The sequence below is a fragment of the Gavialis gangeticus genome, unplaced genomic scaffold (genome assembly GCF_001723915.1).
Source record: "Gavialis gangeticus isolate Ggan-Ray unplaced genomic scaffold, GavGan_comp1, whole genome shotgun sequence".
Taxonomy (NCBI): domain Eukaryota; kingdom Metazoa; phylum Chordata; order Crocodylia; family Gavialidae; genus Gavialis; species Gavialis gangeticus.
The window spans coordinates 12666792-12679411 of record NW_017728993.1 but is presented as its reverse complement, the minus strand read 5'-3'; the positions used below and the strand labels follow the sequence as shown (position 1 = coordinate 12679411).

General features: G+C 42.4%; 1 protein-coding gene across 1 annotated transcript in view; it reads right to left on the bottom strand.

Annotated features, from left to right (window-relative positions):
• The window catches only part of DAB1 (DAB1, reelin adaptor protein), a 340711-nt gene that overhangs the window by 164813 nt on the left and 163278 nt on the right, over window positions 1-12620 (bottom strand). Inside the window, exon 3 of the mRNA XM_019501227.1 lies at window positions 5368-5507. Coding sequence (XP_019356772.1) covers window positions 5368-5507 — 140 coding nt within the window. The remainder of the gene's footprint in view (window positions 1-5367; window positions 5508-12620) is intronic.

The window sequence follows — 12620 nt, the reverse complement described above, 5'->3', positions numbered from 1 at the left end:
AACATTAGGAAGAATTTTCATACTAGGATGGTGGTGAAGCACTAGAACAGGTTCCCCAGAGAGGTGGGAAAGCTCCATCCTTGGAGGTTTTTAAGACCCAGCTAGACAAAGCCTTGGCTGGGATGATCTAGTTGGGGATGGTCCTGCTTTGAGTAAGGGGTTGGACTAGATGACCTCCTGAGGTCTCCTGCAACACTAACTTCCTACGATTCTATGATTCAGACTAATTTAGTGTCATTAAAGGAGGCCAGGACTCTACCACTCTTACCCTGGGAGAATGCCCTCAACACTAGGCATACTTTCTCTTGCTTGCTCACCCACTGATATCATGAATCTTGCATTTTTTGCTGCACAGTAGCACAGCTCCATTAGAAGGGGTGAAGTGTGTCCACAATCTAAATGTAATCTTGATCCTGGTGGAACAGTATAGTCCTATGGGAGGTGATATATGAGGGTCTATAAACCCAGCTTCTCACTTCCTGGGCAAGTCTTCAAACTACTAGATCAGTGGTTTTCACCCTTTTTAAAGGAGTGTAGCTCTTCTGGTAGGTACCCCTTCTGGAGCATACCCCCTTCCAGACCGGGGGGGACAACCGGCTGGACGCAGTCGGCAGCACACAGCGTCATGAGGAAGCAGCAGCGCAGAGCGGTGAATGGCAATAGCGGGAGGCAGGAAAGCAGCATGTGGCAGTGGTGCTGAGTGGTGAATGGCAGCAGTAGGGGGTTGGGGAGCTCACACAGGGCTGCCAGCACCATTCAGCACTCCGTGCTGCTGCTGCATCCCTGCACCACCATGCGTATCCTCTGGGGCCGTCCCAAGTACCCCCAGTTGACAACCTCTGCACTAGGTTATTGTGTACAGATTATATATACAGGATAAGCAATCTTTTTTCTCCACTTAGTGCAAGTATTTTCTCTGACACCTAAAGCATGTTTAGCAGATTGGGCCCTTCAGAAGACTTCAGTATTGGTGTGCCTGCTTTGTGAACCCCAAATAGATGCTGGCAGAGATAGGTGCCAAGATGTGTTGCTCAGCCAAGATGGCAGATGTTGTGGACATGTGCAATAGCAGGATGCAAGGTACTTACAGACCCTTATACTGGCAGGGGTCTTGTGGATCACTCAGACACCTAACTTCTACCCAACGTGCTCTTCAATGATTTTTTTGAGATCTGGTCACTGTCTGCTGCTTCAAAATGCTTTGCAAACATTAAACAATTGATAATAGTCACACCAGTAAGTATTTGTATCCCCGTTTTACATATAGGGAAGTGGGACATGGAAAGTTTCAGTGACTTATCCAATGCCATACAGCAAATTAATGCCGGAACCAGTGTTAACATTCAGGAGTTGCTAGTTCCCAAGTTCCCCACAGATCATAAGAACAAGCTGCCTCTAATGGAACTTGACCAAAATGTGGAAGGTAACATTTCAACAGAAGGACATGAATATTAAAATGAAGAGGAATTATTTCCTCACAGAAAATGGTAAAAGCTCACAGTACTAGCTCTAAAGACAAGTATATGAATTTGTGAGGCCACCTGTTCTTGATAGCTCTAGTCATCTCACAACGTTATTTAGGCAAGTCTCTCCATTATGCTAACAGGCATCAAGCATCATGGAGATATGGAAATGGTACTCCTATGAGAGACAGAGAAAAAAGCCAGCCTAGCTTCATAACCTCGATACGTCTCCCAAATCGCTCGTCGGCAGATGGAACCAAGGAATGAATGGAAAAGGGACCACAGACAGATGAATAAGATTAGAATTTTGTGGCAGATGCTGTTTTGAGAAATTAAGGACCCTCCTTTTAAAATGGATTAATTCCTTCCCATTACAAAATGCTCATACCTTTCTTTTAAATTATTCATAAGGAAAAAAAAATAAATTGCTGAACCATGAGAGGTGTGTTGTACACCACTGTTCATTCATGCTGCTTTACATCACCAACAATCTCTTTTCCCTGGTCTGCATGCTGTCTGCCTCATCTATAAAGCCTTTCAGGGTGGGGCCTTAGTCTACATTGAGTGCTTTCAAACCTAGCACATAGTGTGCACTATTTCTTGGGGTTTTTGTCTATGAAAACCAAAAATTTGCCACCCAACAAATCATAGTTTCATAGTTGGTAGGTTTGGAAGGCACCTCAGCAGATCATCATGTCTGACCTCCTGCTATGGGCAGGAAAGAGTGCTGGGGCCAAACAACCCCAGGTAGGTGATTATTTCCTTTTGAAGACCCCCCAGGGTAGGAGTGAGCACCACTTTCCTTGGAACTTGGTTCCAGATCCTAGCCACCCTGATTGTGAAGTAGCGCCTCCTGACATCTAGCCTGAATCTACTTATGGCTGTTATTTCTTGTTACTCCCAGTAGTGCTCGGGGGAACAGGGACTCTACCATAGCCTGCTGGTTCCCCTTGGCCAATTTGTAGATGGCCACCAGATCCCTTCTCAGCCTTCTTTTGTGGAGGCTGAACTGGATCAGGTCCCATAGCCTCCCCTTATAGGGCCTGCCCCACTGCCCCCTGATAATGCGGGAGGCCCTCCTCGCCATGCTGTCCACATCCCTCCTGAAGTGCAGCACCCAGAACTGGACGCAGTACTCCAACTGCAGCCTGACCAGTGCTGCACAGAGGCGGAGGATCATCTCCTTGGACCCGCTTGATATGCATCTGTGGACGCGTGACAAGGTGCGGTTAGCCTTCCTGACTGCATCCCTACACTGCCGGCCCATGTTCATCTTGGAGTCTATAATGACACCAAGATCCTTTTCTGCTCTGCACTGACGAGAAGGGAGTTCCCCAGCCTGTAGGTATGGTGCTGGTTCTTCCTCCCTAAGTGCAATACCTTGCACTTGTCGGTACTGAAACCCATCCTATTCTCATCTACCCACCCCCTAACCTGTCTAGATCTAGTTGCAGCCTGTCCCTCTCCTCCATCATGCCCACTTCTCCCCACATCTTAGTGTCATCTGCAAATTTGAACAAGATGCTTTTCACCCCCTCGTCCATGTCACTAAGGAAGATGTTGAACAGTGTGGGCCTGAGGACAGAACCCTGGGGGACCCCACTGCCCACATCTGTCCAGGATGAAAAAGACCCATCCACCACCGCTCTCTGGGTGCGGCCCTCCAGCCAACTTGTGACCCAGCTGACTGTGTAGGCACTGATGCTGCAGTCACCTCATTTTTTAATGAAAATGGGGTGAGACAGCGTTGAAGGCCTTCCTAAAGGCCAGAAAGACTACGTCCACTGAGACACCTGCATCTAAGGATTTTGTGACCTGGTCGTAGAAGGCCACCAGGTTGGTCTGACAGGACCTGCCTCAAATGAACCCATGTTTATTGCCCCTAAGTATAATGCCCGCTGTTGGTCCCTCGCAGATGTGCTCCTGGATAATTTTCTCAAAGAGCTTCCCCAGAACTGAGGTAAGACTAATGGGCCTGTAGTTTCCTGGGTTCTCCTTCCTCCCTCTTCTGAAAATGGGGACCACACTGGCCCTTTTCCAGTCGTCCAGCATCTCACCAGAGCACCACGAGTGTGCCAGGCGTCCTGCAATGACCTCTGCTAATTCCCTCAGTACTCTGGGGTGGAGATCATCAGGACCTGCTGATTTGAACACATCCAGTCCCACCAGAAGTTCCCTGACTAGGTCCTCACTGACCCTGGGCCTGGCAGTGCTTCCCCAGGGGGTGGTTCCTGCTCATAAAGATGGAGGCAAAGAAATTGTTAAAGAGGTTAGCTTTTTCATCTGGTGTGTAAATTCCCAACTCCAGTTTTATGTCAGCATAACTCTAGTGATTTCAGTAGTTAATGTTGATTAACACCACCATTGTGTACAGCAGGACTTTGTTTAGAAAGCCAACACTGAATATCATAACATTGAATAATTTTGTTACTTGAAAATGGCTGAAAAAAAAGAATCCATATTATTGATTGGTTACAATTGATATTATTGAATAGTTATGTTTAGTAGGGTTTTGGGAAGAAGACTGAAATAAGGAAGCTAAGTAGAAGATCTTTGCTGGATTCAAAATCTCTGAGCGTGTTCTTTGTTGGAACCATATTAGATCTTCAACAGCCAAATGCTCAATAACTGAACAACACTTAACTTCCCACCAAAACAAATTTCCAGCGTTCCCAATACTCACTCCCCATCGCTCCTGCTTAACACTCACCATAAACCCTCTCACAGTGCCCAAGGTGGAAAAAGAATCGCACTTACGGGTCCACTAATTTCCTCTTCTTGCTGCTCAATGAGTGTGAGAAATGACTCAGAGAGATGCACCCTAGCAACTTCCTTAAAAACCTAACTTCTATGCTCCTCATAAGTACCCCTCCTGACCTTGACAGCTTCCAGCCCACTTCAGGTCTCCTCTTGTTGCTGCTTCATCCTCTCCATCCCCAAACGTTTGAAACTCTTCTGCTATTTATCATGCCCTTCTTTCACAGCACCCCCAAATCATCACTGTTCAACAACCCAGTTCTTCATTTTGCTATGCAAGACCTTGTTGCTTCCTAGGTCTATTACCAGCACAAGGTACTGGTCGCTCTAGTGTTTGGCAAAGACCAGCTGGGAACTCAGCAGAAGTTAAAACCCAGACTGTGTATATGGGTGCCAACTGTTGCCAATCATGATGATGGTTTTGGGGAGGCATAAAACTAACTCATTTTACACATGCCATCAAATAACCATTAAGGTGTCATTTTGAATCTGAAACTTAAATTTGCACCGAAGACAAACTGTATTAAGTCTCCTGCAAACCGAATTCTTCAAACCTGCATTCTCTTGGACTCTAAATAAAGAATATGAAACACTGAACTGCTATATTTATAAATTATATCTATTAGAGAGATTTATTGCTACCAAACCATCTTACGAGTTTGCTGTCTGGAATTTCAAAGTAAACTCATTCATTTTATATCTTTAGCATATCCAGTTGCTAGGGACAAGACTTAAACCTTCTAGAAAGGAAAGATCAGAGTTTACAAGTCACATCTAGTAAGAAAAAAATAATGTGACTAAATATTACTCTCACATTCATGCATCAGATCTTTTTTTTGTCTCCAACCATTTTCAAGTAACAAAATTATTTAGTCATGATATTCAACGTTGGCTTTCTAAACAAAGTCCTGCTGTACACAATGGTGTTGTTCATCAAGATTAACTACTGAAATCACTGGAGTTATGCTGACATAAAACTGAAGTTGGGAATTTATACAGACTTGACCAAATTTTTATATATCTTGAAAATTTCAGGGATAGCACAGAATTGAATTTGACATCCCAGTGTCATGAAAGGAGGAATAAAATTCAAATTAAAATTCTCTCTCTGATTCTGCAATATTAAATATTAAAAGTTACACTGCACCTTGAGTTTCATCATGGAATCTTGACATAACTTGTCTCCTCGTGCTGCAGAAACCTCATCTATCCCAATCAGTTTTGCTTTGTATCGGACACCGTCACCTTTAAACCTCTTTATTAAAGTGGCTTCACTGCGATCCTGACCTGAAAAGACATAAGTGAACATTTGAAATTGGCATGGTTGTCAAGGAAAAATAAATACATGTTCATGGTTAGGACAAAGGTTAGATTTATGCTCTGACCTCAGTACCTGAGTATGTGAGAATTTGAATAAATTAGGAGAAATTTACTAGTCCAATAAAACCCTTTGGCCCCATTTTCCTCAAAAGAATACACAGTGGGATTGTTAGTGGAGGAAATCTTCTGCATTAAATTTGCAAGCCAATTAGGTTTACAGAAATAAGAGATGAACTTGAATCAAACCCCAAGGATCTGAATACTTCTGAACTGTGTGGGGTGTTTTAATCCCTATTCACCTGAGAATTTTGCATCTTGAAACCAACACTAAGAATAAGAGGATACTGCTTGTCTGTAGACCAGCTTGTGTACCAGTAATATACTGTCAAGTCTGCATTTTATTATAACTGTTTGACTTAGTGGAAAAGAAATAGATCATATTGTCAGCTCATACACTTTTGCTGTTCCAAATTCATGGTAAATCCTGCTTTCTGGTAGTATTCTTTCTGTTTCTTGATACATAGTAACAGCATAAATGCTAACAGAAAATCACTTAGAGTCATTCAGAGCGGCCAGAGACGGAAGCAGTGAAATTCTTATTAAAAAGGAATTGCTTTTGAGTGAGATAGTTGGGTGCAGAGAGGGCCACTTTGCTAGTCATGCTAATCGTCCTTGCTCCAAATAACCTACAATTTAAATAAATAATCTAACATAGACACATACTTTTGAAAACTATGCAGTTTTAACTGCTTTTTAAAAGTTGCTTTGGGGGCAGGGGTTTAAAAATGCCTTCTGCAGTAGCAAGAGAAAAAGTAATATTGGTTTTGTGCAACTGCCTTCTAATACACAAAAGTTCAGAACCTTTTTTTTGATAGGGACTTGTCCAATAGACAGAGCAATCGGTTGTAGTATTAATGAATGTCTGCTGACTCAACTAATGTTTATGCACATATCAAAGCAATTAGTTTTCTCCTGTCTGCATAAATATATGTGATTAAGTCCTTACAATAGTTTCATTGGGAAAAACACGAATGCATGAAATAAGGAACACTTGCAAACAAAATCTCTCATTTGAATTCTCCTTCAGCCACAGTATTCGCAGGCATCATAGTCTACACTACAAATTAACACTGCAAAATTTGTGTTAAAACATTAAAGCTATATTTAAACTGCAGGAGTTAAAAAATGTAAGTTGGCATCTTTAAATTTGGTTAAGTGTACAAAAATAATTCCCTTTTACGAAAAGTATGAACCCCAAACAATTTTTTATGCACCAAGAATAAACCCCCTACAATGTAAAGGGTCCCAACAAGTGACTGTACCATAATTCAGCAACTTGTCATCTGACTTCCTCCATCAATTAGGCTTCTCCTCCATATTCCCAAAAGGGATTAAACAGAGGGCTAAATCTTCATGTTTCTGAATGACATTTTATTAGAAAATACTAATGGCACATAGATGAAGAGTCAGAAACTGTAAGTAATGTTAAAACTATGCCTTAAAGAAATGCCGAGGCAGATGTTAGTATTGACAGTTAAAAGCATCGAAAGAACATTTGCTACGCTAAGCCCTGAAGAACATCTGGATACACAACAATGCACAACCATATCAGTAGGCTTTCCTATAAGTATTTCACGTGTGTAAACACTATGTCTAGTTGATTTTATTTTGCAGTAAATACAATCCCAATCAAAAAGCATTCTTACCAAGTTTTCAACCTTACACTGTTGTTGTAGCAAAAGGCAGCGTTAGCTAATACGAATATTTCCATCACTCTGGGTTCAGAAACATTTTAGAATGCTTTCTCTTTCTGCTTCGTGATCACTAATTTGCACCCATTCAGATAGCTTCACATTTATATCCATTCTAGCCTTTGATCTGCTTTTCGGAACGTAACCTAATTCACAGCATTAATAGCTGCATTCAAATACAATTTATGGCTCCGTATGCTTACATACAACTCCCATGTCAATTATGTAAATTAAGCATTTATTAAGAAATGTATTAAGCAGAAGAAGATGCTGTTGGATTGATGACTAGTGATGGTTAGCTAGCAGAGCATGATACAGCCATTCTAAGCTGTGGCAGAACAGGCCGATGACCAGAGACTACAAATTCTTGAGTAAAACTCTTAGACAATATCCTCAGAAGCAGTAGAGAAAGCAAATGTAGATCCAAGCTAAATAACAAAGTCAAGTATACTGTGGGAAACAATTATAACACAATATGACCCCTATCAGTTACATTTGTGCCTATACATGCAGTAACTAAAGGCAAGGTAGCTCTTGTTTTACTACTACTGGAATATCATAATCAAGCGCCAAACCATGATTGATTTTATAGCATAAGTGGGGATTTAGTTTTAAGGTGTGATCATCTACGATATGGCTCTTCGGCCCTTGTGCAGTAAGACAGACCATATGCTCATTGAACATGGTACCGTTAAAAGAGAAGTTTATAATGCCTCGGTATAGGCTGGGGACCAACTGGCTGAGCAGCAGCTCTGCAGAAAAGGACCTGGGAGTTACAGTGGATAATAAGTTGAATATGAGCCAGCAGTGTGCCCTTGTTGCCAAGAAGGCTAACGGCATACTGGGCTGCATTGGTGTAGGAGTGTTGCCAGCAGATCAAGGGAAGTGATTATTCCCCTCTATTCAGCATTGGTGAAACCACATCTGGAGTAGTGGGTCCAGTTTTGGGGCCCCCACTACAGAAAGGATGTGGACAAACTAGAGAGAGTCCAGCGGAGGGCAATGAAAATGGTTAGGGGGTTGCAGCACATGATTTATGAGAGGCTGAGGGAACTGGGCTTATTTAGTCTGGAGAAGAGAAGGCTGAGGGAGGATTTAGTAGCAGCCTTGAACTACCTCCAAAGAGGATGGAGCTGGACTGTTCTCAGTCGTGGTGGATGACAGAACAAGGAGCAATGGTCTGTAGTTGCAGCAAGGGAAGTTTAGGTTAGATATTAGGGGAAACTTTCTCACTAGAAAGGTAGAGCGGCTGTGGAATTTCCATTGTTAGGGGTTTTTAAGACCAGGGTAGACAATGCTTTGGCTGGGATGGTTTAGTTGGGGATGGTCCTGCTTTGAGCAGGGGGTTGGACTACATGACCTCCTGAGGTCCTTTCCAACCCTAATTTTCTATGATTCTAATGATAGTTTTTAGTCAGTAACCTGTATGTACCAGAAACTGCAGAAATATGATATACCTGAATTACAAGGCTGAAATTCTCTTTTAAGTTGGTAAGAGGCTTGGGATAGCATTAAACTAAAAAACAGGCAAACTAACCCCAAGTGTTTTTGCAGCTGCTAGAAGCCAACATGTAATTATTGCTCTTTTTAATTCTGTGCAACAAAGGGATCCAGCCTTACTCCCCTCCTCCATTTCCACCCCCTTTCTCTAGCTCCTCTTCAGCTCCCCACTCATATTTCTTTGTGCTTATTCTTCTTCTAATTTCCTCAATACACCTTCCTTTCTACTTGCCCCTCTATTTCGTCTCAAAGACTGTTCTGTAGAAAGAGATGCATCCAGTATCCTAGGCTTCTGTCAGTGTTTTTGTTCAGTTTTAAAGTTGATGAACAACATTTCTTTCCATAACCACCCATCTACTGAGATGTCAGTGTATGATACTGCCTTTCTCCTGCTAAAACCAACACCATGAATGCCTTAAGGCACTGGAGGGTGCTTAGCTAAGTCAGACTTCAGACCTCCAGTGAGCTGCGTTGTGAACAGGTGCCAAGGGCTTTCCAACTCAGCCTGGTGCAGGTCTCAGCAAGTTCTGGGTTCTCAAGACAGGCTGTCAATTGGCCTCCAAATGCAAGAACATACTTTTATAAATTGAAGATTGATATTTCTTAATAGCTTTCTCTGAAATCCCATTGGAAACAGCAGTTTTTAAGTAGATGAATATTAATGAAGTATGAAACCCAACTCAGTAATGCCGAGACCTACCCTGAAGTCAGGTACAGACATCACACTTTTACCAGTATAACTGTTTGGAAACCAGTCTATACAGATAACAGAACAGAAGTTCAACTCACATAGACTGGCTGAAAAATGGCAAAAGTCAGTCTAAGATTCGCCCTCTCACCAAAGGGCAAATGTGTGTACCGTTTGCTACTGATCTAAACTACGTCGCTTACAGAAAACCGTGCAACTCAGATCAATTCCATCTTGGGCTTTTTGAATGTCTGTACCTAGCCCTAGAGTGGATTTGACTATGAACAACACTGTAATGGATTGTCCTGCCCTATTCTGAGGCAAATGCCAAAGGAAAAAAGAAATAGTTCCAAAACACATTTGATTATAAAAATGCAGCCACTTTTCATTATCAAGGTGTCTTTGGTTATAAACAGATATTCATTTCCACCAGTGGAACTGGTAGAAACTTTTCCAGGAGAGGAACTATACAGGCATTTAGCCTGCAGTCGCCCTCTCTCTCCTGCTCTCCACTCCTTCCCAAGACTGGGGCTTGAGGAAGAGCTGGGAGCAGTGGTTGCTGCCTGGACTGGTCAAGCAAGGGAAGGGAACTGTGACACAAAGCCCACAGACTGGGGAACAGATCGGGAACAGCGAGCAGCTGCTCCTTTGCTCTGCTCCTAGTCTCAGCGAGCAGCGTGGAAGGAGCAGCAGGGCAACCCCCCTGCCAGCTTTTCACTCCAGGGACTCCAAAGTGAGAAACAGGCAGGGAACCTACAGTGCTACTCCATCTGCTTGATTTCCCGGTGCCCCGGAGATGAGTCAAGGGAGCAGTGAGACAAAGCCTCCTGCCTGCTTTTCACACTGGAGACTCTGGAGTGAGAAGCAGGCTGGGAGCACCTGGTGACTGCTCCTCCCATCCCCTCCCAGTCTACAGGTGGGGTAGGAGCAGCTGCCTCCCATGCCTTCTCCAGACTGGGGTTGCCCTAGTCTCTGGCAGAGATGGGAGTCTTTCCCTGCAGCTTCACTTCATTCCAGGAGGAGTTCAGCCAGGGGAAAGCATGCAGATGTTCATTCTCTTGGGAGAAACTCTCCCAGAAGTGATTTCTCTCTCATGATAGTCAGGTTTATTCTTCTTCTCAGACTACCTATTTTTTGCCTCGGAAGAAAAAGCTGGAACATCTGTACCCTTATGGCTTCTACCAGCAGAGCATCAATTCTCTCAGTGGAAACTGAACTTCTGCACATGGCCTTTATTAATGTTAGGAAAGAAACATATCACTTGCAGCATATGTATATTGGAAATTCTTCATGGCTCTTTAAAACTTAAATGCACCCTTAACTATGAGGTCTCTGGCTCACCTTTAAGTCATACATGTTTCAGATAGAGCCATTGTTTCTCTATGACTAGGAATGGCATGACACAAGTGGCTCAGAACAGAACCCAAGTCCTGACTCGGATCCGCGATGTGACTAATATAAAAGCATCCCATGATCTGTTATACAACCCAAGGGGAAACTAAGTTATTGCAGACAATCCAAATGGAAACATATTAATATGAGAACAGGAGAGTGAGATGCCTTCAGGATCCCAAACAAGCAAGTGTCGGTTTTAATTTCCTTTAGGAGTTTGCCAGCAATACTGGGGCACAGTGGGGCTGCAATCAGGATAGTGGAACAGCTGCCATTTAACCTACATTTCAATTCAAACACTGACCAGGACCTCCCTAAGTCTGATTATAGCCAACGGTGAGAGATTTTAGCTCGTGCACATATTTCAGACTATTCAACTCCATTCTACACTCTGAATCTCAGAGGTCATCCAAGATTTATCTTCCAGCCTCTTAATATTAGTTGTAACTCTATGTTTCACTGGACTCAATCTCAGACGTGGGTAAGAAGGTTATACACGGTGTCTGAGCTTGGATTCCTGGTCTAACAAAATGAATAAGCTTGTATTAATATAGTAACAATAATATTAAACCCCATTCATTCACCAAGGGACTTTGTAGATGAGTATATTTTATAAACAGGAAAAGAAATTTAATAAACCATTAGAGTAGTAAGCAGTTTCACTGAAGTTTTTTTTTTATGTTAGTATCATGGACTACACATCATTAACAGCATCCAAAAATCTAAACCAATAACCTGGCATATGGCTATATTCTTTATTTAAATTTGTGCATGTCTTAGGGCATAAGGTGAATTTCCTGTGTTTAAGGCTGTAAAAATATAATGATATTATCCATAAAATCAATAACATGCCAGCAGCCAGTTCTCTGAAGAATGACCCACCACTGTCCCTTACACACATAAACTAAGTTGGATCCATTATACAGTCAAATTATAAACCTGAAATCAAATCTCCTTTAGATCCCACAGGGATCTAAACCTATGGCAATCACCATTGTAAACAGTCTACATTTTCATGGAGACAATTAGCATTTTTAGAGCAGCAAGGCAGTAGAGAATATAAAACAGTATGGCAGAATGACCTCTAAAAACAGTATATGCTGAACACTAGAGAGAGTTAATTGATAAATACAAAATGCTTTGCATTCAGCATGTGTTAATGTTGTTCTACTTAGAGATGCGTATACAAGTACACCCAAACAAGTGTGCATGTACACAGACACATAAGTGCATCACATTGGATTTCAATTGGTGTACATTAATACAATTATATTAAAGGAGATATTACAGCAGTTTAAACTTGCTGAATATTTGGTCTAGTCTTATATATAATTATAAATATAAAGTAAAATATTCGTGTCACTTCTTAGGGGTGTATAGAGTGGGTCCTATTCGATTCGGATTTGGCCTGAATTGGGGACAGTGATTCAGTTCATTGATTTGGATCACTGTCCCTGATTCAATTCAGCCGAATCTGAATCTGAAGATTCGATGCTGATTCAGAGAATCAGCAATTCAGACACAGACACAGCTTTAAATGTTTTTTCTATATACCTTGAGATACTAGCACGGCTTGTAAATGCTGTGATGCTGGGCCGCATGGAGCATCCCACAACAGTGCAGGGAGGGCCTCCACGTACTTGGTGACGAACCCAGAAGTGGACTGGAAGTGCTTCTGGTCCACTTCCAGGTCTGGTGCCAACGGCGCTGGGGAGCCCCCCGCGCTTCTGTGGGATGCTTTGTGCAACC